The sequence below is a fragment of the Periplaneta americana genome, chromosome 9 (genome assembly GCF_040183065.1).
Source record: "Periplaneta americana isolate PAMFEO1 chromosome 9, P.americana_PAMFEO1_priV1, whole genome shotgun sequence".
Classification (NCBI taxonomy): Eukaryota; Metazoa; Arthropoda; class Insecta; order Blattodea; family Blattidae; genus Periplaneta; species Periplaneta americana.
The window spans coordinates 40,871,645-40,895,600 of NC_091125.1; the positions used below are offsets into that span (position 1 = coordinate 40,871,645).

At 34.5% G+C, this 23,956-nt stretch overlaps 1 protein-coding gene across 1 annotated transcript in view; it reads left to right on the forward strand.

The window, feature by feature from the left end:
* Positions 1–19,425, forward strand: part of Dbp80 (putative ATP-dependent RNA helicase Dbp80) — a 32,335-nt gene extending 12,910 nt beyond the window's left edge. Inside the window, exons 5-10 of the mRNA XM_069834537.1 lie at positions 2,229–2,343; positions 6,208–6,385; positions 10,120–10,357; positions 13,269–13,431; positions 14,097–14,288; positions 17,169–19,425. Of these exons, the coding sequence (XP_069690638.1) occupies positions 2,229–2,343; positions 6,208–6,385; positions 10,120–10,357; positions 13,269–13,431; positions 14,097–14,288; positions 17,169–17,233 (951 nt within the window). The 3' untranslated portion in view covers positions 17,234–19,425. The remainder of the gene's footprint in view (positions 1–2,228; positions 2,344–6,207; positions 6,386–10,119; positions 10,358–13,268; positions 13,432–14,096; positions 14,289–17,168) is intronic.
* The last annotated feature ends 4,531 nt before the right edge of the window (positions 19,426–23,956 follow it).

Genomic DNA, 23,956 nt, shown 5'->3' on the forward strand with positions numbered 1-23,956 from the left:
AAATAATTGTGTAATTCCTTTAGAAAGAAAGTAGAAATTTTCTGAGTCTTAGTTTCCATATCTGTGAGTTACGACTATACTGTCATTCTGAAAACTAAGTCTGTCCAGTAAATTCAAAATTTTCATTACTCACATCTCTTTTGGTGTACATTTAGAATTGTTCATTTATTGATAATTAAAATTGGTACTTAACTTAAAATGTGTATAATATTGGTATTAGATGTTGGTAACTAGGACTGCATGTTTAAGAGATCTTTAGATCCTTATTTACTTCAAGTCTTCAGTTACAGTTCCTTGATGCTTGTGCATAACATCTTGTATCTTTCCCTTTTTTCTTATTTCACACCTTAAATTTACTTTATATGATTAGTATGTGTCAACAAACAATAAAATTATATTTTCTTGATACTTGTGTAATATCTTGTAACCCAATTGCAAGCAACTGGGAAAATTTTTTACTCAAGTCAGTTTTCCATTTAGTGGAGGTGTACCATAAAAATTAAACCAGGGATATGTACGTAATTCAGATGAAGTAAAATATCTTATTCATTTAGTTATTCACATTACATTGAACACATGCAAACATTATGCTGAACAGAACAGAAAAAATTACTCACTATTTATTTTTTCCAGTAGTCAAGCAAGATTTTCTGCACACAGTTCACATTTTGGGAGTATGACTTTTCACAATCACTTTTGCCTGACACTAAACATATCTTTCTAGCATATTCCTATACCATAGAACCCGACATGGAAATTTTTTGTCCTGACACTGACAAACCACTCCATTAATGTTTTCGTTTGCAGTTTTCTTAAGTCCTCTTTTGTTTTTCTATTAGCACAGTTTTTCACACAGCTGTAAAATATCCATTTTCTTCTTTAGAATCTCGTACACTTGAGTTTTACCAACTTTGAACATCTTTATTATCTGCTTAACAGACAATTTATTTCTCTCACTTGCATGAATCACTTTTACTTTCGTGTTAAGATCAAGCACAACTCATGTCTTTGAAGACGTAATGACAACTTCCTAAAGTAAGGAGTGTTGGTGTAGGCCCTTATTGTGTAAAATTCCTGGAAAGGACAACAATAATTGAATTTCAATACAGATAGTTATGGACGAATACTGCAGGTAGTGCTGTACTGTTAAAATCTGAATTCCGAAGGTTGACAGGTTATTCATTAACATGGGAACTGGGAAGATTAGAGATGTAACAATAAAATTGCAGTATAAGCTTCTGTAACCAAGGCAACAAGCAATAAAAGAACTACGAAGGAGAAAGGAAATGAATCGGTCAGAGCTAAAAGGAATTAAGTCACTTTTGACAACTTTTTAGGAGAAGAAAAAAATATTCCACTAATAACACAAATATTATATTTTTATGTTATAGAAGACAAAAGAATATTTAAAAGTCTTAGTTCCTTCTTCCACAGTTCGATGCGCATGACATCAGTTGTTCAAATTGTTGCATAACCCAAAACTTCATATTTTGACTTAATTCCGTTTAGCTCCGACCGATTCAAATGTATCTGGCTTTACATTTCAACTTAGAATAGCGAAAATGTTGAAATAGCCAGATACGTGCTTAAACTTGTAGGTGGTAATCAACCATAAAATTATCTGAGATGAATTATGCTTGAATACAATGGTTTATTTGTGGTAACAATGTATGTCTAACACTGATATACAACTGATCCTAAAATTCTGTAGAATATAGAGGGTGCCTAATTTTTTTTCTAAATAATACACTTCAGAACATTGAACATTTTTCATATACAGGCTTATTTTGCTTTCCATTTCCGCATTAGATGGTTTCCATTTAATTCAGGAAATTTAACATGTTTTTCAACCTTACAGTCATGGGACCGAAAAATATTTTTGTTTAATGAAGGATCTGTTAAAGGGATTTTTACTCTTGTCTTTCTCTTTTCTCTTATTTCACATCTTGAATTTATTTTGTGTAGTTTGTCTCTGTTGACAAACACTTATATTTTCTTGATACTTTTTGCTTAATATTTGGCACCTTTCCTTAACTTTTATTTCACATCTTGAGTTTACTTCATGTGGTTAATCTATGTTTACAGTTATATTTTCTTCATACATGTGATATAAATCTTGTATCTTTCCCTGCTAACTTTTACACATACTGTGTTCGGTTGACTGCATTCAGTTGTCATTAAAAATGTTAAGATACAAAGATTTACTAGAGTACCAAATGATATTTCAGGTGCTGTGTTTATCCCCAACATATGAACTAGCTATTCAGACAGGTGAAGTAGCTGCGAAGATGGCACAGTTTTGTCCTGAGATCAAAATAAGATTTGCAGTGCGTGGAGAGGAAAGTGAGTAACAAGTCATTTTTATTGTGTTCATATGATTTTCCATATTTGTTTTTCCAATTGAAGAGTGGAACCCAGAATCCAGCTAAGTGCCATTATTTTTACGATGAAAGAGTAATGGAACGGAGAAAAATTCTCTCCGGCGCCGGGACTTGAACCCGGGTTTTCAGCTCTACGTGCTGATGCTTTATCCACTAAGCCACACCGGATACAACCCCGGCGTCGAACAGAATTGTCTCTGATTGAGTTCCAACTCTTGGGTTCCCTCTAGTGGCCGCCCTCTGCACTACGTCATAGATGTCTATGAACATAGGACCGAAGTCCACACATGTGCTGAGGTGCACTCGTTATGAGTGACTAGTTGGCCGGGATCCGACGGAATAAGCGCCGTCTTAAATCACTTTGTGATTTACGCATATCATAGACATCTATGACGTAGTGCAGAGGACGGCCACTAGAGGGAACCCAAGAGTTGGAACTCAATCAGAGACAATTCTGTTCGACGCCGGGGTTGTATCCGGTGTGGCTTAGTGGATAAAGCAGCAGCACTTAGAGCTGAAAACCCGGGTTCAAGTCCCGGCGCCGGAGAGAATTTTTCTCCGTTCCATTACTCTTTCATCGTATGATGATGCAGAATATGTGCATGGAAATATCATATGTACTTCGGTACATTGAAATAGTGTATGATATGCGTAAATCACGAAGTGATTTAAGACTGCGCTTATTCCGTCGGATCCCGGCCAACTAGTCACTCATAACGAGTGCACCTCAGCACATGTGTGGACTTCAGTCCTATGTTCATAGACATCTATGACGTAGTGCAGAGGGCGGCCACTAGAGGGAACCCAAGAGTTGGAACTCAATCAGAGACAATTCTGTTCGACACCGGGGTTGTATCTGGTGTGGCTTAGTGGATAAAGCATCAGCACGTAGAGCTGAAAACCCGGGTTCAAGTCCCGGCGCCGGAGAGAATTTTTCTCCGTTCCATTACTCTTTCATCGTATGATGATGCAGAATATCTGCATGGAAATATCATATGTACTTCGGTACATTGAAATAGCCATTATTTTTGTTATTTAGTTATTGCCCCAGAATCCTGCTTTGTAACAATGCTAATCCACCCTAAACAAGGCTATGCACCACAGCAGTTCCCATAGCTGCAATAGGTGCCACAAGATAGGAGCACTGCTCAGTGCACTGATTCTAAGCCCAGAAAAGTCTTCAGTTGTGTTTGTAAAATAGAGGGTACTGGTGGTGAAAGCTGCTGCATGAAATGAGAAGAAAGGAGAAGGCTACTATGTAGATCTCCAAAAGAAACGTTGTATTAGTGGGAAAGAATATAGCACATACTACAAAAATGTTACAAAACCAGCAAGACAACGACCACCAGCATAAGTGATATAATCAAAATCAACATAGTCTGTTCACAAAATTTTATGCATGTGACTACAACACAAAACATATACTCGATGGGTTTAATGGATGTGAGTCTAGTGCAATGACGAAGATATGGTACATATTGTGAAGAGCCCAGGAGAATCGGCAGCAATGCACTGTTACCTACAGTATTCCACATCATTAAGGTGTCAATATTCAGGTATGTCGAAAGACTTTTATGACAATTTTTGCTTTTTCTAGACCTTCAAACTTTAGTTAAGAGGGAGAAAGGAGGAGATATATATTTCGAAAAAAAGCGAGGAAAGAATCCAAAACCACGGAAATTGACATCTGAGGATAAACAAAAAATAAAGGAGCACATAAATAGTATACCACGAGCTGAAAATCATTATTCAAGAGCCAAGTCACAAAAAGAATATCTTGGTCCCAATTTGAACATTAATAGACTATTGATTGCATTTAAAGATGCCAAGAGTTTGCAAGGCTTTTGTACCTGAAGAGTTACACAATATAGTGAAATCTTCCAGCCAGAACAGTAAATTTGAGGTTACTGAAATGAGAGAAGATACATCCCTGGATTCCCGGGCCACTGCTGATTCTCTTATAACAATAAAGAACCTCAGTATCTCAAAAGTATCAATGATGTGGTTCTCAGCAACAAATCCTGGAGTTGTAGAAGTGAAATACAGGTACAGTATAGTAGAAACATAGAAGCCTGAAAAAAAAGGGAAAACTATTTCCGATATCAGAAATGTTACTGTAAAAGAAATCATAGAAAAAAGAATACTGAGTAATGAAAAGAGACTGAACCTGTTATCAGTGTTGTCTTTCTTGGATGAGAAATATAGATCATTTTATTAAGATATATGTCCGTAAAACAATATGAACTGTATGATTTGAATATACAGCTATTTTGGGTTACAGTGTAATTGAACATACCTGTTGTATTTATTTATTTCAACTTTACGAGACGTTATTTTCCGTATTTTGTTTTCCAGATATTCTTTCATCTCTGTCCAATAATAAACATGTGTCTATGTGTATCAAACGCATTCATTGAAATAAATAAATGTGTTCAGCTGTTATGTTTTTTGTTCATAATTTCTCAACATCTTTTGGCACCTAGCTGAGTTGTGGGTTCCAGTCTTCAATTGCTGAAGTAATTACATACTGTATTGACGAGAAAGTAAAAGTGATCTTTATGAACGTAATTCATACAATTAATTCATCAAACCTGGAGGAAACACCAATACTTACGCCTGTCCAGCAACTGAATGGGAATTTTAGAGATAGAATTCCATTGTTGATTCTCAAATACAGGCTACAAGATAGGAAGAATCAGGGACATCCTCTGAAGAGACTTCTAGATGATTGAGGCTGGAATGTGTTACTGTGTCCAATTTCATGATAGCTTGGTTATGGTGATTGTGATGGTGATGATGATGATGATGGCGATTGTGGTGGTGATGGTGATAGCTTGGTTATGGTGATTGTGATGGTGATGATGATGATGGCGATTGTGGTGGTGGTGGTGGTGGCGGCGGCGGTGGCGGCGTCGGCGGTGGTGGTGGTTAATTTACCAGACATGTTTGTGAAAGTTTGTGTTATCATTACTTATACAGTCTGTATACTTCATTGACATTTAGTTAAATATGTATTTTATAATTGAAAGGTTTTTTAAAGAAGAACCATAGTCCAAAAAATGCAAATTTGAAATATTAAGATGTGGTGAGCCATTATAACGGCCCTCTGCCTGAATTAGTTATTAGTGGAAAAAAACACCATAGTCCTAAGATTTTTTTTTTTTTTTTTTTTTTGTGAAAACCGCCATTGTCCAGGACAATGGTAGCATTTACAAATATTCCAGTCATATCGTCTTGGAACATTTATCCACACAATTTTAAACTGGTAGTACTGCTTCTTATGTATGCGGCAAAAGCCACCTCACAGAAAAATACTGTAGCACGTGAATTGTATTAGTTATGGTGTCATTTTTAGGTGCATAAGTAACCTTATGGAAGAAATGTAAGCAACGAAAGAAGAAACCAGGATATAATGAAGAAAAAGAAGATTAAAGGAGAGGCACACTTCAGCCACCATAGAGTTTTTTTTTTTTTTTTTTTTTTTTTTTTTTCTTGAAGCAACCATTGTCCGCAGTTACTCATATTTACACATGTATTTCTGTGAAGCAATTTAAGTTATAAATGTTTTCCCAAGTTTCTACAGCACCTTAAGAAACGGCATGATGAATTTCATACATGAAGTGTTAACAGTAATCATGCCAGATAGTTTTTTTTTTTTTGTTTCTCCTGTAAATTTATGTTTTTGGACTATGGTTGTTTTCCCAAAAAAATCCTTCAATTTATTATATCTCGTCTAAGTGTCGTGTTTCTGCTGGAATGTTAAAATGCAGTTATAACAATGTGCTCACTGTTTTACACTTCTTTGATTATTACACATTCCTTGCAGTTCCCCGGGGCACGAAACTGAAAGAACACATAATCATAGGTACCCCAGGCAAAGTTGTAGACTGGGGAGTGAAGTACCGGTTTTTTGATCTGGGGAAGATCTTTGTATTTGTTCTGGATGAAGCTGATGTTATGATTGCTACACAAGGACATCAAGACCAGAGCTTCCGTATTCACAAGTGAGTAATGAAAGCTGTAGGAAGCTTTGTTTTCAGAAATAACACTATAAAAAATTTGCATTGAAGTTAAGGCATGTAGGGTATTACGAAAGTGAAGTCGTATGTGATTGACAGAGAAATACTGTGTAATACTGACTCAAAAGAACAAAGTGATTACTTAACTTATTGTTTTCTCTTCACTAGTGTTATCTTCATTTTACAATTTAAGCACATGCACATATATGTGTGTGCATTGAAATAAACGTCCTATTATTAATTTGCTGTTATATATTTTGCGTGTATTCACAACGAAATAGTAATGTACGTTACAAGAGCGGTATGTTGACGTTTTCATGGTCGAGGAAAAGATTGAAAAAGCAAAACGTAGTTGAGCTTTTTTAATTTCCGAGAACATGAAAACAAACATACCGCTCGTGTATTGTACATTATTTTGTGCGAAGATCGTTTATTACATACCTGAAAGACGAATTTCTAATTAGTTGCAATGAAATCTCCATGTTGGTTTCTGTTTAATGACGGCAACTTCGGAAAACCAAATATCTTTCTTCAACATTGTTGCTATAAAATGTTTTCTGAGTTTACTATACTCCAGCAGGCCGTGATATACGTCTGTCTTTTTTTTCCCCCAGTCTATAAATGCGAACTTAAAACAAACGGTAAGGTTATGTAATGATTTATTTTTCATTTTAATATTTTAACAATATTATTTATATAACATATTGCAGTAATAATATCGGCATCTGGAATCTTGTTGATTTTTTCACCGCTTCCTTAATGTTATTTGTATCAGGAATGCAATAAGTTTCGTGGAGTAGTAGACTTTACTTAATTTTTGCAAATATTTAAAAACAATAATTAACATTGCAATTTAGGTGAAATTGCAGTGGTAAGTTTCCAATTTATAATTATTACTATGTTAAACGTCTCTAAAAATAATATGTTAAAAGCCTAAAGCAGTAAAATGAATGTCGCGCTTAAGCGGTAAGAAGAGGGAAATTGTTATGTGTGTTACGTTGGGAATACTGAATGTGGTATTTCACACTTACCGCGTATTGGTTCTGTGCAGAAAACAAGCAAATACGCACGATCTCGCACAAAACAGTTTACATATCTTACAGATGGTGTACTAGAAATTCCTTCGATTTGTTTTCATTTTCTGTATTTGGTCGTACTTTCATAAGAAATAGATATGCATTCCCTTCCTTTTCACAGAAAGCTGAAATCACGTGAACTCCATAAACAGTAACAAATTTTGTCTTGAATTACAGCATTGTTTGCTTGAGCATAAATGAACAAATTCTGTAGCATCATTTTGACAGTAATGGATGGTCTATTCTCCAATTCAAAAACTTCTAAAACATCCCGAGTTAAGGTTGAAATGCTACTATTTGAAGGTTTGTATAAGCGAATACACAATACGTGAATTTCATAATCTCACAACTGAATTGGTACTGATATTTGAAGGTCCAATATTCCATAATTCACTTCCATGCGTTTATCCAATAAATAAAATAAATACAGTATTTATGTTAATGTAACTCATATAACTGACAGTATCTAACGAAGATTAAGTACAGGGTTTCCAATCTCCGAACTTTACTGCAAGTCCATATAGGGAAGTCCGTGCATGATTCCCAGTACCCAGGCAAACAGATTGTTGTTATACTTGCTGTTTAATTCTCTGTACTTGGGCAGTTGGTTATTATCACTTATTATAATGGAGGTAAGCTTTAAAACAAGAAGTTCATTACTATGTTTTTAATTAATACTTTTGCTAAATATAGACCAAATTGACGGTGTTGATTTAAATTTGTAAGAAAATTGTCTGATACCAACATCCCAAGCGAGTAACTCATAAATAGATTTTGTTGTAAGTTCAGTGCTGGACAATCATAGCAAAAGCAGGACTGTCTTAACAGAAGAGAAAGTCAACGAAATTGGAACATCATGAGAAAGATGTCCAAGAAAATCAGTCATCTAGCACCACAATATGCAGTTTCACATGGATCCGCACATGCAGCTATAAAATTACTGAAATTGTGATTATATAAGATTTCAGTGTTTGAACTGATCCCATTAACAATGCTAAAATTCGGTTTTGTAATTTGTTTCTGCACTCATTACATGACAGGGTTGTGAATTCGGAGCTGAAAATTTTTACTGGTGAAGTGTGGCTACATTTATCAAGATATGTAAATTTAAAAAAAAATCGTTGTTATAGAGTTTGGAAGCACCTCATCAGTTACCTGCACATCCATTACATGGCATTCGTAATGTTCTTCGTAACATTACACAAGAAGTATTGTGACTAGTATTCAACAATTTATTGAACCTTGTCTACGAGTAGATGGATATTATTTCTAACATTTATTTGTTGTAATATCATCTTCTAATATAAGGACGTGTATTTTAACTAAAACACTTAGGCAGAAATGTCCCATTGTGCACCCCATAGGCTGGAGATCAACCCAGAAGACCTCGGTATGACATCAGCTTTGCAATATTACTGGCTTTGTTGTAATATAATATACGGTTAAACACTGTGAGAGCATTTAATTAAAAACTCAATCCAGTACTTCAAATCATAAAACTGAAGAGCAGTCTCTGAATACATACTTCACAGTGGAAGTGATGAAGGACTAACAGTAGACCAGGAAATATTCAGTACTTGTTGGGGATATTCCAAATTGGAAATCCTGTATAAATATTATGTAGAATACTAAAGAGATAAATAAACGTGTTATAGTTCTTACATTTTTTTTCATTGCCAATTTTCCAACCATTCATAACTACTAAGTTTCATTTTATGCTATACAGGGTGAAAGTGAAATAACCCAGCAGATTTTCAGAGCGAATAGCTTATGTTGTGTGTAACAAAAGGTGTAATACTGTATTGGTGGAAAGTTCATAGATTTCTCAGAAAGTCATTATTTTTCCCAAATGTTTGACACCCTCTTATTTGGTAACTATTGCGAGTAGGATCGTGATTTTAATTCACATAGATAGAAAATCTAATAAAGAATCATTTATCCCTCTGGCGTATTTCCATAGTGTGGATGATTTTCGTGTAAATTTAATTTAAAAACTACTGAATGATGCAAGCAGATTGCAACGTCGTAGCAAGAGAGGGAGGCTCGCGTACAGAGACAGACCTGAGTTCGCTGATCTCTTACATCTTTACTATGAGCAGAAAGATGACTATGTTAGCGGCAATGTTTCCATACTGCTGAAACTTCCAACTTAATTTTCTGATTAACTGTTCATATAATTACGAAACATAATACATGTTTTCTGTTCCTTTAAGTGTACCCTTTTGTCTCTTATAATCTGCATGGTTATTTCACTTCCATTCTGTATATTAGAACCTGAGATACTTGGCAGACTTTCTGAAATTACAATAGTTGTGTTACAAAACGAAAAAATAAAACGATAGTAACATCTGTAAACACAGTATAATAATAGTAAATCTTACTTCAAGGGAAGTGAGACAAAAAATCTGAAGTTTTTTTAAGGATAATGTTGTGAGTAATAATAATTAGGATAATAAGATCCCAGTTTTAATAATACACAATAGAAGTATTGTTAGGGTGCTGAGTATATTTTTTTAATGCTGTCAGCACTGCTTGTATACAACAGAATATCAGTACTGTCATAATCATTTGTTTTTATATTTCTGTGTCTTGTTATTTTACTGATGTATTAGCTTTGTGTCTTTAACATTTAAAATGTTGCAGGTTGCTGCCACGGCACTGCCAGATGATGTTCTTCTCTGCAACATATGAGCAGGATGTAATGGAATTCGCAGAAGGCATTGTGTCAAACCCTGTGATAATTAGACTGAAACGTGAGGAGGAGAGTTTACACAACATTAAGCAGTACTATGTAATGTGTCGTAACATAGAAGATAAATACACTGCTATCTCCAACATATATGGAGTGGTTACCATCGGTCAGGCCATGATATTCTGTCATGTGAGTATTTAAAATGGTCACAGCTCACATTTGTTTGAAAGGAAATATTGAAGGCCATCTTGAAAATTTGTAGAAAGAGTCGTTTTGTGAGGCTTGAAAGTAAGATAGTTTCCATAAAACAGGATACTAGCCCATTGCTAGATAGTCTAGAAGTGGGATTACCACTTTATAGAGTCTAGACATGCTAGTTTTGGTTTAGGATTTACCCCCTTAGAGAGCTTGTGTTCACCACAGCTGATAAACTCTGTCTTGTTAAAGAAGTACCTCTTCCACCATCCTTGCCATTCCAAAGGTTTCCTTTTCCGCCAAGAATTCTGTTGTCTTCACTGTGACCCTGGTAAGTCTCCACCGCTGTGGAGTAACAATTAATCTTCTTGACTGTGAAACAAGCAGGCTCGGTTTCAAATTCTGGTCAGGACAAGTTACCTGGTTGGGTTTTTTCTGAGATTTTTCCTGAACTACTCGAAGCAGAATTGCTGAGTAACTTTCAGCATTGGGCCTCAGGCTCATTTTACCTTCATTAATATAATTTCCATTAATCATCTCAATAGTTTACATAGAGGACATGATGGACGTGGTTCCAGGATCTGCCTATAGACGGCGTCTATCTGTGGGAGCTGCACATATCTAGTGAAGCCGCAGGGGCTTCAATAAGCGAACTGTGAGTGACTGGGAGAGTGTAGCTTCCTTGGATAGATGGTGCCTTGGTAAGTCTTGGAATCGTTGGTTGAGTATCCAGCAGATTTAAGCACATGAATTGCGAACATATGTCATATGAACGCTTCTGAAATGTAAATATGTTGTATTTAATAATAGAATACCACCCCAGAATAAGGGTATATGGTGCTTGGTTTCCCTATGTACTTAGACCCTTATTCCGGGGGGGGGGTATTCAATTGTAAATTGTTATTCTGTGTTTTGTAAAGTAATTGTAATTTATTATGTAATATATAATCCATCATAATTCTGAATTGTAGGACTTAAATTCCATGGTGTTTGAGTAAAGGGAGTTAAGTAATTTTTTGTGCAAATGGAGTTTTGTTCACCAGGGCAATAAACAAGTTAAATTCTACAAGTGGATGTGCAAAAAACAAAAAAAAAAATACTAGCATTTGATGTGTTTCATTTTTGTAGAAAATCATTTGCAACAAGGGTCAGATTTAATTTTCATTTAACCCAAAACTCATTTTTATGACATCTCCCTTTACCCGAACACCCCACTGAATTGTTTTGCGTTCTGTAGAATGGGATGATCAATTATGGTTAGGCTTAAATACTTTGTCTAAAAAGTAAGTAAATGCATTTCTTCCATTGTAGCTTATAGCCTACAGTGAATGAATCCAATGCTTGTCAAATATATTATTTTCCTTGCCATTTAATAATAATGGTGATGATAATAATAATAATAATAATAATAATAATAATAATAATAATAATACTAATAACACATGATGTTAAACATATGTTTCTTATAAACCTGTAATTAAATTAGGTATACATAATTACACTATATATTAGAATGTCAGCCAATAGGATACCTCACGCAATGCTTCAATATTACCCTCAGGGATGATGACGACCTGGATGCCCACTAAAACGTCTTCTGGACTCTATCTAACTGAAACCAAAATGGGTCAACAATGGTATAAATTCGTGTTTGCAATATGATGATGATGATGATGATGATGATGATGATGATGATGATGATGATGATGATGATGATGATATTTTATATTGAAGATTTACGATGCCAAACAATAGTATGTCATCTTCTAATATGTTGAGAACAGTAACAATACCTTTTTAGTTTCAATAAATGGTTTTTGAACATGTTCATAGTTTGTATGATGTATGAAGGATGCGAAAAATAGATGATAGAGAATCACATGTTTCTCAGGTGCTGAGTGAGTATGATCAGCTAACATGTCTAGGAATTACGTCATGAACTTCTTCTCTGTGATTGGTTGGCCTGGATTGAGATCACCTCTCCTCTCACTCTCGAAAGGCTTAGACTTTCACCCACAAAATCCTCTGGTAATAAGCATGTCACACCAACCTGTCATCATTCAGCATTGAAAGTAGGCAGTTGTGTCAGAAACAGCTACATAAGATATACGGAGTAGACACTGACACAGGAAAGAAAGATTCAGCAACTCAACAGTAACTGACACACTACCACTTCCAAGACTGGGAAACTGTAAGAACTCAAGGGAAGTGCTGAAGTCTTTAAATTCAATGAGTTTACAGTCACAGTGTATAAAAAAAACTTTCTCACTCCACCAAGGGAATTAATAATGGTGAATTACAGTTGTAGGAATGTAGAAAGAATTTCACAAGGTTTATAGTTACATGTACGATGCATATAAAAGGTCACACACCATGAAGGCACTTGGGGGGGGGGGGGGGGGTGGCATGGAGGTAGAGCCCCATGCTTTCCATGACCTCGGCACTAGAATGAGGTGGTGTGGTCGGCACCATGCTCTGATCGCCTTTTACCCCCCGGAAAGACCCAGTACTCAATTTTATATGTACGGTACATATAATAAAAAAACCACTGCAGAGCTCAGAGCTCAATGTCACTCAACCCTGAACTGTATATAGAAACAGAGATTGAAAAAGGAAAATTGAAGGTTATTTTCATGTTAACCTCTTGCTACTGATGCTAGTGCATTGCATGGGTGGGACTTCGCAATGTATGTCACTGGTGGCCCTACATTGCACTGAAAGCCCATTTCATAATTTAAATTATTGTAATGGTTACAAATGTTAAGATAATTTTGATGTAGTGGTATAGTGTGTTGTAAAAGAAGGTTCGACGTGCATTTAGTAAACAATGCAAAATGAAATGTTTAAAATTTTCGTTTCATCCATTCTCGTTCTTTTTTGTACTGAAGTGAGATATATGTTTCAGACTCGCAAAACAGCATCATGGTTAGCAGAGAAGATGTCACGTGACGGTCATGCAGTGGCACTGTTGTCAGGAGATCTAACAGTGGAACAGCGAATAGCTGTGTTAGACCGATTTCGTGATGGCAAAGAAAAAGTCCTCATCACAACAAATGTTCTAGCAAGAGGTGACTTAAGTATTGTATTACACTTTAACTTAGGCATCTTACATTGGAAAATAAATTCATACTACAACCAAATCAAACGAAAATGTGCTACCATATGCTACAAATGAGAAACAGGAAGGGGAACTTTTGAACCGGAAGTAAATTCCTGAGGAAATGAGCACAGCACATTCTATAAAAGTAGTTCGATTATGTTATCTTTGGTTTCCATTAGATTTTCGATATATATATATATATATATATATATATATATATATATATATATATATATAATATGTATGTATATATGTATAAAATATCGACCAGGGAGACATTTTCGATTTTTCGCAATTGCTCATTATCGTCAACTTATATGATTTCATTACAAAATATTCGGGAGAAGAAAACCATTAACTTACAAGTTACATTTCCAGGAATAGGAAACTAAAACTTAACTGAAAAATCCCCCCGGACTTTCCCGGATGCTATAAAAACTAGGACATCTGGGAAAATTCAGATGTTTGGTAACCCTAGATATAACCTCAGAAGTTCTGGAGTCTCCCATCCTAAATGTTTATTTACAACATGGCTGTATAATTTGTGTGTGTGCACGTGTGCGCTTGTAATTACTTTGTAATTTTCTTACAAATTTCACTTTTTTTTAAGAAATGTTTTGTTTTTCTTGGCAGGAATTGATGTTGAGCAAGTGACGATAGTTGTGAACTTTGACCTTCCAATAGATATGCAAAGAAAGGCTGACTGTGAAACATATCTACACAGAATTGGAAGAACTGGAAGATTCGGAAAGGCTGGTCTTGCTATTAATCTTGTTGATGGCCCAGAAACTCTTGCAGTTTTAAAACAGATAGAGGACCACTTTGGTAAGTTATACATTGATTTTATATTGATTAATGTCTAGGGATGTTATTAAAGTGAAGGAAAGAATAGGAGATTTAAAACACAAGTAACTGCATTTCATTATTAAATTTAAATTAATGCTTATATAGCCTTGTGATCTCATCTCTTATTTCTGCTTAAATTGCTAAAAATATCCTGGATTTAGTCTATTCGTCACATTTAAAATACTCCGGAAAATTTGCATCAGTTAACAGTTATATTGTGGTCCATCGTATTATTATTTACATTTTGTCTCACAATGTACAAACTCAGAAACAAAATTTGGGCCACCTGAATTTTATTTTTGGGTCTGTACTTTTCGTCTTTATTTTGTTCTTCCTATTAATTTCTGAAGATTTACAGCAGTAGATTGTGCGTATCACACAGTATATCTTGAGCAATAGTGCCTATTAGATTGGAAGTGGTCATACTGTGCATGTGCTACACTGATGTCTACACACTAGATACAACATATCAGTTGTATCTGATGAGGTATGTGTTTAATGTTTGTAGTTTGCTATACATGAGTGCCCGTTCTTACTTTAATTATAACGTCCAGTGATGTCACCAGCACTCAAGAAGTACTGCGAGATGTGCATATTCAGATTTACCAAGCAATGTTAATAAAAATTATGCAGAAATGGAATGACAGACCAGCTATCGAATGTTGAAGGCAATGCTACCATTTGCAATACAAGACGAGATACAACCAAAATTAACAATAAAAGGAAAATGAATATGCGGAATATCTTCTAGAAAAAAAAAAAAGGTATCCCCTTCACATGCCCTGAAGGACTTGGGAGGCATTGAAGTAGAGCCCCATGCTTTCTGTGACCTCGGCACTAGGATGAGGTGGTGTGGTCGGCACCATGTTCTGACCATTTTTTACCTCCAGGAAAGACCCAGTACTCAATTTTATAGGAGGTTGAGTGAACCTCTGGAAGTTTGGCAATGAGAAAAATCCCGTCACCACCCGGGATCGAACCCCAGACCCAGTCTGTAGCCAGCTGCTCTACCAATTGAGCTACCTGGCCGCCATAACTTCTAGAAATACTAAGAGAAAAGGAGGACTAAGACAAGGAAATTGACGAGGATATTCTTTTAATATCCCTTCTCCCGACTTTCAGGAAGTTCAATGATAATCATAAACTCTTACATGAGCTGAAATTATTGGTGTTTGTTTTTTTGTTTATTTAATTATATTTATTTATGTTTGATATGCATCCTGTTTTTTTAGGATGTTAAACAAGTATTTTTGTTTATACAGGCCAGGTCTCGCCTATTAATAATAGCCCACAGGTGATGGGCAATAATATTTTTACAAGGCAGGCATATGATGTTTATTAACGAATGCCATTTCACATTTAAACTAATAAATTAATTAAAAACTAAAATAAAAAAAATAATTTTACTGTACCAGGAGGCGAACTCTCAACCTCTGGTACTGATGTCAGACATCTTATCACGACATCTTATCACTGGACCACACATAGCTCATAAGGTAGACTACATTGTAGATATATGACTTTCAATGAAGAGACACCACAGCAATGCCTTGAAGTGCAGTGCATTTACACGAGTGAACCGTGCGATAGAATTTAGCATTTCTATCGACCAAGAGTCGGTCCATTCTGTTTGCCGTTCAGTGTACATGAAACATACAGATATCTGAATAACATATATCTAGGACGTAACAAACAAAATAGGTAGGTACAGAACTAGAAATTCATTCCTTAGTTATCAGTAATATATTGATGTAAAAAAGAAATACATGAAGTCTGATGAAAAAGTGTCAGATGTATGGTCGTGAAAAAAAAGATGCTAATTTACTTCCTGAGTTCATTCTAGTAATCCCCTCGATTTAGATCCTTTTTGACTTAAGTTACTTATACCAGTGAAATGTTCAAAACATTTTTTGTTTTGTTTTGTTTGTTTGTAATTGCTAGCAAGCCGTTTGTCACATTGGAGCCTTCAGATTTCGAAATTTTTAATAATGTCTGTAGACTAAGGAAAAACCAGAGGTCAATCTGGAAATAGAAGACCTGTTGGACCTGTGTGATTCGGTGTTTGCCAAAATGTTCAGAGTAAGATATTCTGAATGGGTGGGAGCATAGTCGTGATGGAGCTGCAAAGAATTTTTCAGTGACAATTCTAGTTTCTTGCAGCGAACAGCGAGAATTTCTAAATGATACTCTTTACTGATTGTCAGACCATTAAGAGAGTACTTTTAATGAAGCAAATTCATGAATTATTTTCAACTAATGTTCTATCATTTTCTAAGCAATGATACTTCGCCTTAATTTGCATTTCTCTTAAAACAGTATCAGCCAAAGCTTAAACTTCTCAGTGGTGTCTGCTTGCATTTTGCTCAGTTTGTGGCAATGTTTAATACAGATTCTCTGATAATATACTTGGTCATGGTAGTACAAAACAAGAACATACAACAGTAAACATGGACTGTTTGCCAATGACGGAGTCAGATGTCAGCAGAGCTAAAATTCTGTTATGTATAGGAAGGTCCAAGGCCACACATCACAAAGTCTCACTCTCATACTGCAGATAGTTAGGGAGTAATCAAATGAATTCAGATATTTTTCATCACATTTTGTAAAGGCTTACTATTTTGACATCAGTCCATTAGTCATCAAGAACTTAATCTGTGCATGGGTATGCGTGCATTTTTATTTTTAATAGATCAGTCTGATCTGTTCAGTCAATTTTATTACTTATACATTACTTTATCATTTGTTTTTCATAGGTTCTTAGATTATAATATACAACATTTTTAAAAAAGTTGGTGTTGCAAATAATTAGTGTCTGAAAGCTCAGTACTTGTCGTAAAGAAATGGGATTTATTGTTTCAGGTAAGAAGATTCACCAATTAGACGCAGAAGATGTAGACGAGATCGAGAAACTTGGCAAGGAATGAGCTCTATGACTGATCGAAGTGAACTCTATTGTTTTTATAAATTTCCGGTTGTTAATAATTGACTGACAACTTGGGAAATTAATGCGAGACAGAATAAGGGGCACACATGATTCTACTATAGACTCAAATGCCTCATACTTAGCATTGTTGGCCCTAATTTGGTGATTCCTCCCATGTTGGTTTTGAATGGAAGGATCATGTGACACATTCACAACATTTCTCGCAGTAACTCAGGTTCCGAGGGCAATTTCGTCTCAGTGTTTCTTGAAAGATGTGTGTCTGTATATATATATGACTTGCTAGCAATATGGAATACAGATGCTGTGACTTGTGTTCAGGTTGTGGTCCAGATAGTTAAGCAAATAGTGACAATGGTGATAATGAGATTGTTCGTTATCCTATAGGTATGCGCCATAGGAAGGTACTTGAGTTAAGCACTTTGCTATGCAGAACTAAAGGACAAAAAGTTCTTACTGATGTCTTGGAGAGAAATAAAACTGATGTTTTTATATACCAGTAAAATTCAGGACAGGAAATACTGTTCCATCCTTTCAGTTTCTGTGAAACTCCTTTATTCCTTCTTGATTTGTCTGGTACAGATGTTTCATTATATCTCTGCCAGTCAGTGACCATTAAATTTTAAGTAGCTTATTTAGTCGTGGGCGTCAGAATATTAAAAAGCATTGCAACCTTATGTCATCTCTCTTTCCCTTCACTGCAAACTGTGACATTGCACAGAGGCAGAGATAAAATAAAAGATCTGTTTTCCCCCCCCCCCCCCCCCCAAGCAAAGGCACATTCAAACAGTTAATATTCATGTTGGTAGAGATGTTAGCTTGAAATTTATTTTCTGTTTGTGATCCAAGAAATTCTGCTTATAATGTATCTTTGTATTTTTCAGCTTAGTGTGTCAGTGGTAGCGATTTAATTATTTGAATACTTCTGCTACCTAGGAATAAAATATCTATTGGATGGTTGGCTTGAGTGCCTTAGATTATCTAGGACCTTTCTGAATGCTGTTAAGTCTGACAATATTAGATTTCATTTCTGATGTGGTGGCATCTGTATGGCAACATTCATTACTTCTGATGGTTCGATGAAGGATGATATGCAAAAATGATGATAGGTAAATTTTCGTTTCATTCCCCATTCAGGATGAAATAGAAAATCTTATAAGAATATTGCTTACAGCATTAATTAATAAGTCGAAAGGTTTTATTATGCACCATGACCTTTGTGTGATATAAGACTTACAGATTCACTTTTCTCCTGCAGAAAAATATACTTTTGTTTTCTTATCAGTATATACATATATCTTTTGTCAATGTCCAGATTTCAACTGCCTAAGAAAAGGAAGACTGCATATTTTTAGACATTTTATATATGTAGACTTGAACGAAAGTAGTTCAGTTTATTTTTATCTTTTAAAATAATTTCGAAATTTTGAACCTTTTCAGTACTATATGATGAAATAATTTTCAACTTTATATGTGCTATAATTTAAAATCTCGTCATAAGCTGCTAATTTTGGCGTCATTAAATTACTTGTATGGGAAATTGAAGTTTCTACTCTTCTTTCTGACTGCAAGATAAAGATTTATATAAGAGGAATAGATAAATATTTTACTGTACATTTATAAATGATACAGAACCTCTGCATTTGTCAGAAAGCTTCCAATGTAAAATATCACATTCTGCTTATGTGTATTGTAAATAATCTAGTGTAAAAAGAAAATTCTTTATACATAAATTAATAAAAAATGTTCTTTAAAATGAGGACTTTAATATGCTCACATAATTTATATATCTTCATCATAAAGTATATATTGATGAATAGAAATTAATTCTGGGCATGACAGCCCATAGAGGCCCAAGGCCGACCAGTCTACTTACTGGCCTTACATCCACATGTCTCATTAGAGGTAAAGATTATCCAACTAGTACAGGGTAACATGTGTCCCAGCCATTCTAGCTGTTCACTACCTATTGTACCTCCACAAATTCATTATGATGCTGGCAGGCACTGGTCCCATACACTAGCCGAAATTTCATGAGAAAATTTCTTCCCCCATGAGGATTCGAACCAACACTCATTTTTAATACGAGTCCAGCATGATGCCTTAGATCACAGTGCTACAGTGTGGGACATTGACTATAAATAAATTCTCAGAAAGTGAGCTTTTTTTTTTTTTTTTTTTTTACCATTGCATAGTAGAGAAATAATTGTCATTTCGTAGTACGTTCTCCACACATTCATATTGTATCATAATTCTGTGGTTTGATACAGCTCTATGGAAATTTTGTTTGATGGTTCTTTATTTGTAATGCTTACAAAGAACAGAATTGTAAATTACTTACAGAATATGGAACACATGTTTCAATCACATATACATCTTGTCTTTAAAGTTTGTGAAATCTAATGCAAACGTGTCTTGAACTTCAATAGGTATACTCAGAAAGAATACATGAAAATTGAAAACAATTTTAAAACATAGTTTATTTAGTTGAAAACCCTACAGAGCTGCATGTATGGAGTGAATCTCGAGAATTTTATCTCTTGATGAAAGATTCACTCATAGTCCACTTGAATAATTGACAGTTTTTATTAGTGTACGAAACATCTAATGCTTTCCAGTACCATAATTTCTGTCCATTCACATTACACTGCAATGTAGCCTGTCTGTAATTCTGAATCTGTCTTTCAGTGAAATGCATAATCTTTAATCACTACATCATTGCATTAACAGATAATGAGAAAATAGTTAATACAAGATCAATTGGTTTGTGTGTAATGCTGTAGATCTACATTTAATAAGAGGGGTGATTGGTGAAATTTTTTATTTTCTACATATGATTAAGGTAGTGACTTCATATTTTGTACATTTCATCCTCTTGCTATAACTATTCTAACTTTCATGTATGACTTCTTTACGGCATCTCTTATATGGTTAGAAAAGAATTAAGTATCCAGAATTTTTTATTTACATCTCTTAAATGGAGAGAAATTAAAAAACTGCAACTTCAAAATTTAAATTTTTAGTGTCCACTAAATGTACTTTTTTTTTTTTTAATGTCGGAAGTACTCCCTCTGTTCCAAAATATGATATAGAAAGATGTCATTAATTCTGTTCCAAAATATGGTATACATTTGTTAAAGTTCTCAGTAATATAATATAACTTTAATACATCTTCTAGATACTTATTTGATTGAAAAATTAACAGCTGATCAGGGTTGCCACATCTAGTTTTATTAGTCAAACAACTAATTTGCAATACATTTTATTTAATTTACACGAAAACAGTCCATTCTATCGAAATATTCTTTATTACATTCTCTATTGGTATTGAGAGAAATCAAGATCCTAGGCATAGTAATTATCCACAACAGCAACATTAAAGTTCTAGGAAAAAACATTTTTTTTTTTTCGAAAACTATAAACTTCCCACTGATATGGTATTATTAGACTTTTTTGTTATACTGAATATGAAGAATTCACTGTGCAAAGCTGCAGAGCTATTTCACTTTCACGCTGTATAGAACATGTAGTAAAAATTTCATGTTCCTAGCATCAAAATTGTAAGAGCCTTTACACTTTAAACATGACGAAATATGTGCTGAAAAGAAGTGTGAGGAAACAGCTTGTGAAGTTTGCAAGCAATTTAAATTCAAGAGTACAGCCATTTAAACATGGCGTAATTTTTATGCTTCCAAGCGTCACAGAGCATTAAAACTTGTTAAAATAAGAGATTGCTCATCCCTCCACCCCCAATAAAAAAACGAAAATGTAATTTTTGACTGAAAATGACCAAAATTTCACTTGTCTCCCTTCTTAATTCTGCGTTTGTATGGTTTCAGTTCATAAACACTGATGTTAGTTTGCAGGTTTTCATTACTTTCTCTAGGGAGATTTTTATGCCATACAAATATTGGAAAAAGTTTCCATTGCTTTTTAAATTTTAACTTAGTAATGTATCGCATGTAGTCCTTGCTAGATGTTGCCTAACTATCTGGATCCTCCCTGTCAGGTGATAATATTATGTAAGTCGTTGCATTGTTCAGTCACATTGATGAAACGTGTGGTTCTCAAATGCCTCTGTGAATCATGATCTGACTTGACTGCAGTTATGGAATCATAGGATCAGGCTGCCATGTTGCTGGATTGCCAAGAAGAAGATTTTCTTTTTGTGTGCTTTGTCAGTGCGAGTGCAGTGCATTATGAACATATGAAGTGAAGACGCACATGAGGCTAGTGAATTGTTGCTTAATTACAAGTCGCATAATTTTTTGGCAACATTGGAATTTTCATGTTTGTTGATATTGCGTTTCAAATGATGTGTTGAATAATCTCTTTTTATGAGTAAATGTGGAGGAATTTGTTTATAATCTGTGATTGCCATATGGCCATTGAAAGAATAGTGTGCATTAACGTAAATTACTAAACTTGTTCTCTTGAACTGTAATACTTACACAGTAGTCTAAAGAATTAATATCCTTGTGTCTTTAAAACTTATTCCGCTTATTTATAGTAGAAGAGAATGGGCTAGAAAGCCCTGAGCTGTATCAATAAATATTTTTATAATTGCTATTTCTCTAAGACTGAATGAGAGTTAATATTTTCTCTATTTCTTTAAAACTTTTGACTGAACAAAACTGATCTTTCTGTTGATGTAACGTACTTACCTGAATATAAGCTGCACTTTTTTCACTACATTAATCCTGGCGAAATATGCCTGCATCTTAAAATCGTGTATTGGTGTTCAAGTGATAAATGCAGGCTTATATAAATAAAATTAACCTAAATATGCAGATATGGCTTATATTCGGGTAAATACGGTATTTCCCCCCAAACTGACATGAATGACAGATGTTAGGGCTATATTATATTGACACAAGTGAGATCTAAGTAAGTTATGGACTAAACATTCCTTTGAAGAGGTTTTGATACAAGAAAACACAACATTTTCATAGTTAATTTCTTAAGAAGAGCCTCCATCTTGATTCAGTTGAGTTGATTTATAGGTAATCTGAATATATATCTACCACTCAGTAGAGCAACTGTTGTAGCTTGTTAGTTTATTTGTTAAGTTCGTTTATTTTTGTATGTAACAAAGTGATAAAGCAAATTACTATATACTTTTTTCTGTGTATGTATTGAATGGAAGTCATTTGTATATGTTACAAATTTGTACTTCAAACATTATTTATACAATTACATACATCGAAGAAATATTATTTGCTGCAGTTAATAAGTATTATCGCACAATCACATGCAATTAGAGAAGATCAGCTGTTTTTCACCATAGAACAGCTTAGAACAAAATGCAGAAGATATTTGGTAATTAAATTTCGTGCATCTTTTCACTGTAAAAATAAAAATTCTTACAAAGGGAATCTTGACACTCTACATCTGATAATTCCAATGTTGCCATTGTCACATGTGTATCGTAAGTGGGTGCTCACAGACAGAATTATATTTATTTTTATTGTCTTGTGAATATGCATATAGTTGCTATGTTCTGATAAATTGATTTTTCATTCAGAATAAAATTATTGAATTGAGTTGCTATAGTGTCAGCTCTTGCTGAGTACCCAAGAGACATGAATTTGCTATTCAGAAGATCAGCCTTTGAAATTCGTAAATTGGACAAAACACGTAAGTGAAAAGTGTGCATCATAAAAAACGTTTCAGTTAATTATTATGTTCATTTCCTTAAGTTCTTAATAGCAATTTCAGGATTTTAAGGAGATGTGTTAACAAAGTTGTATTTTAATGTTGCAGATAGACTGATAATGACTTGGAATAATTCTCTCAGCTTCTTTCATGACCTCTTACATCTTCAGACCATTGCCTCTTGATAACATGTTCATAGCGAGTCTCATGCAAAAAATAATTACATAAAGGAAATAGAACGTTATTTATGTTACCATGCTCTATTTGACTTGATTTATAAGCTGTACATATTTTTTTTATTAATGGTAATATGATATTCTTATTGAATTTGGTATTCCCAAGAAACTAGTTCGATTAATTAAAATGTGTCTCAGTGAAACATACAGCAGAGTCCGTATAGGTCAGTTTCTATCTGATGCTTTTCCAATTCACTGCAGGCTAAAGCAGGGAGATGCACTATCACCTTTACTTTTTAACTTCGCTTTAGAATATGCCATTAGGAAAGTTCAGGATAACAGAGAGGGTTTGGAATTGAACGGATTACATCAGCTTCTTGTTTATGCGGATGACGTGAATATGTTAGGAGAAAATACACAAACTATTAGGGAAAACACGGAAATTTTACTTGAAGCAAGTAAAGCGATCGGTTTGGAAGTAAATCCCGAAAAGACAAAGTATATGATTATGTCTCGTGACGGGAATATTGTACGAAATGGAAATATAAAAATTGGAGATTTATCCTTCGAAGAGGTGGAAAAATTCAAATATCTTGGAGCAACAGTAACAAATATAAATGACACTCGGGAGGAAATTAAACGCAGAATAAATATGGGAAATGCGTGTTATTATTCGGTTGAGAAGCTCTTATCATCCAGTCTGCTGTCCAAAAATCTTAAAGTTAGAATTTATAAAACAGTTATATTACCGGTTCTTCTGTATGGTTGTGAAACTTGGACTCTTACTCTGAGAGAGGAACATAGGTTAAGGGTGTTTGAGAATGAGGTGCTTAGGAAAATATTTGGGGCTAAGCGGGATGAAGTTACAGGAGAAT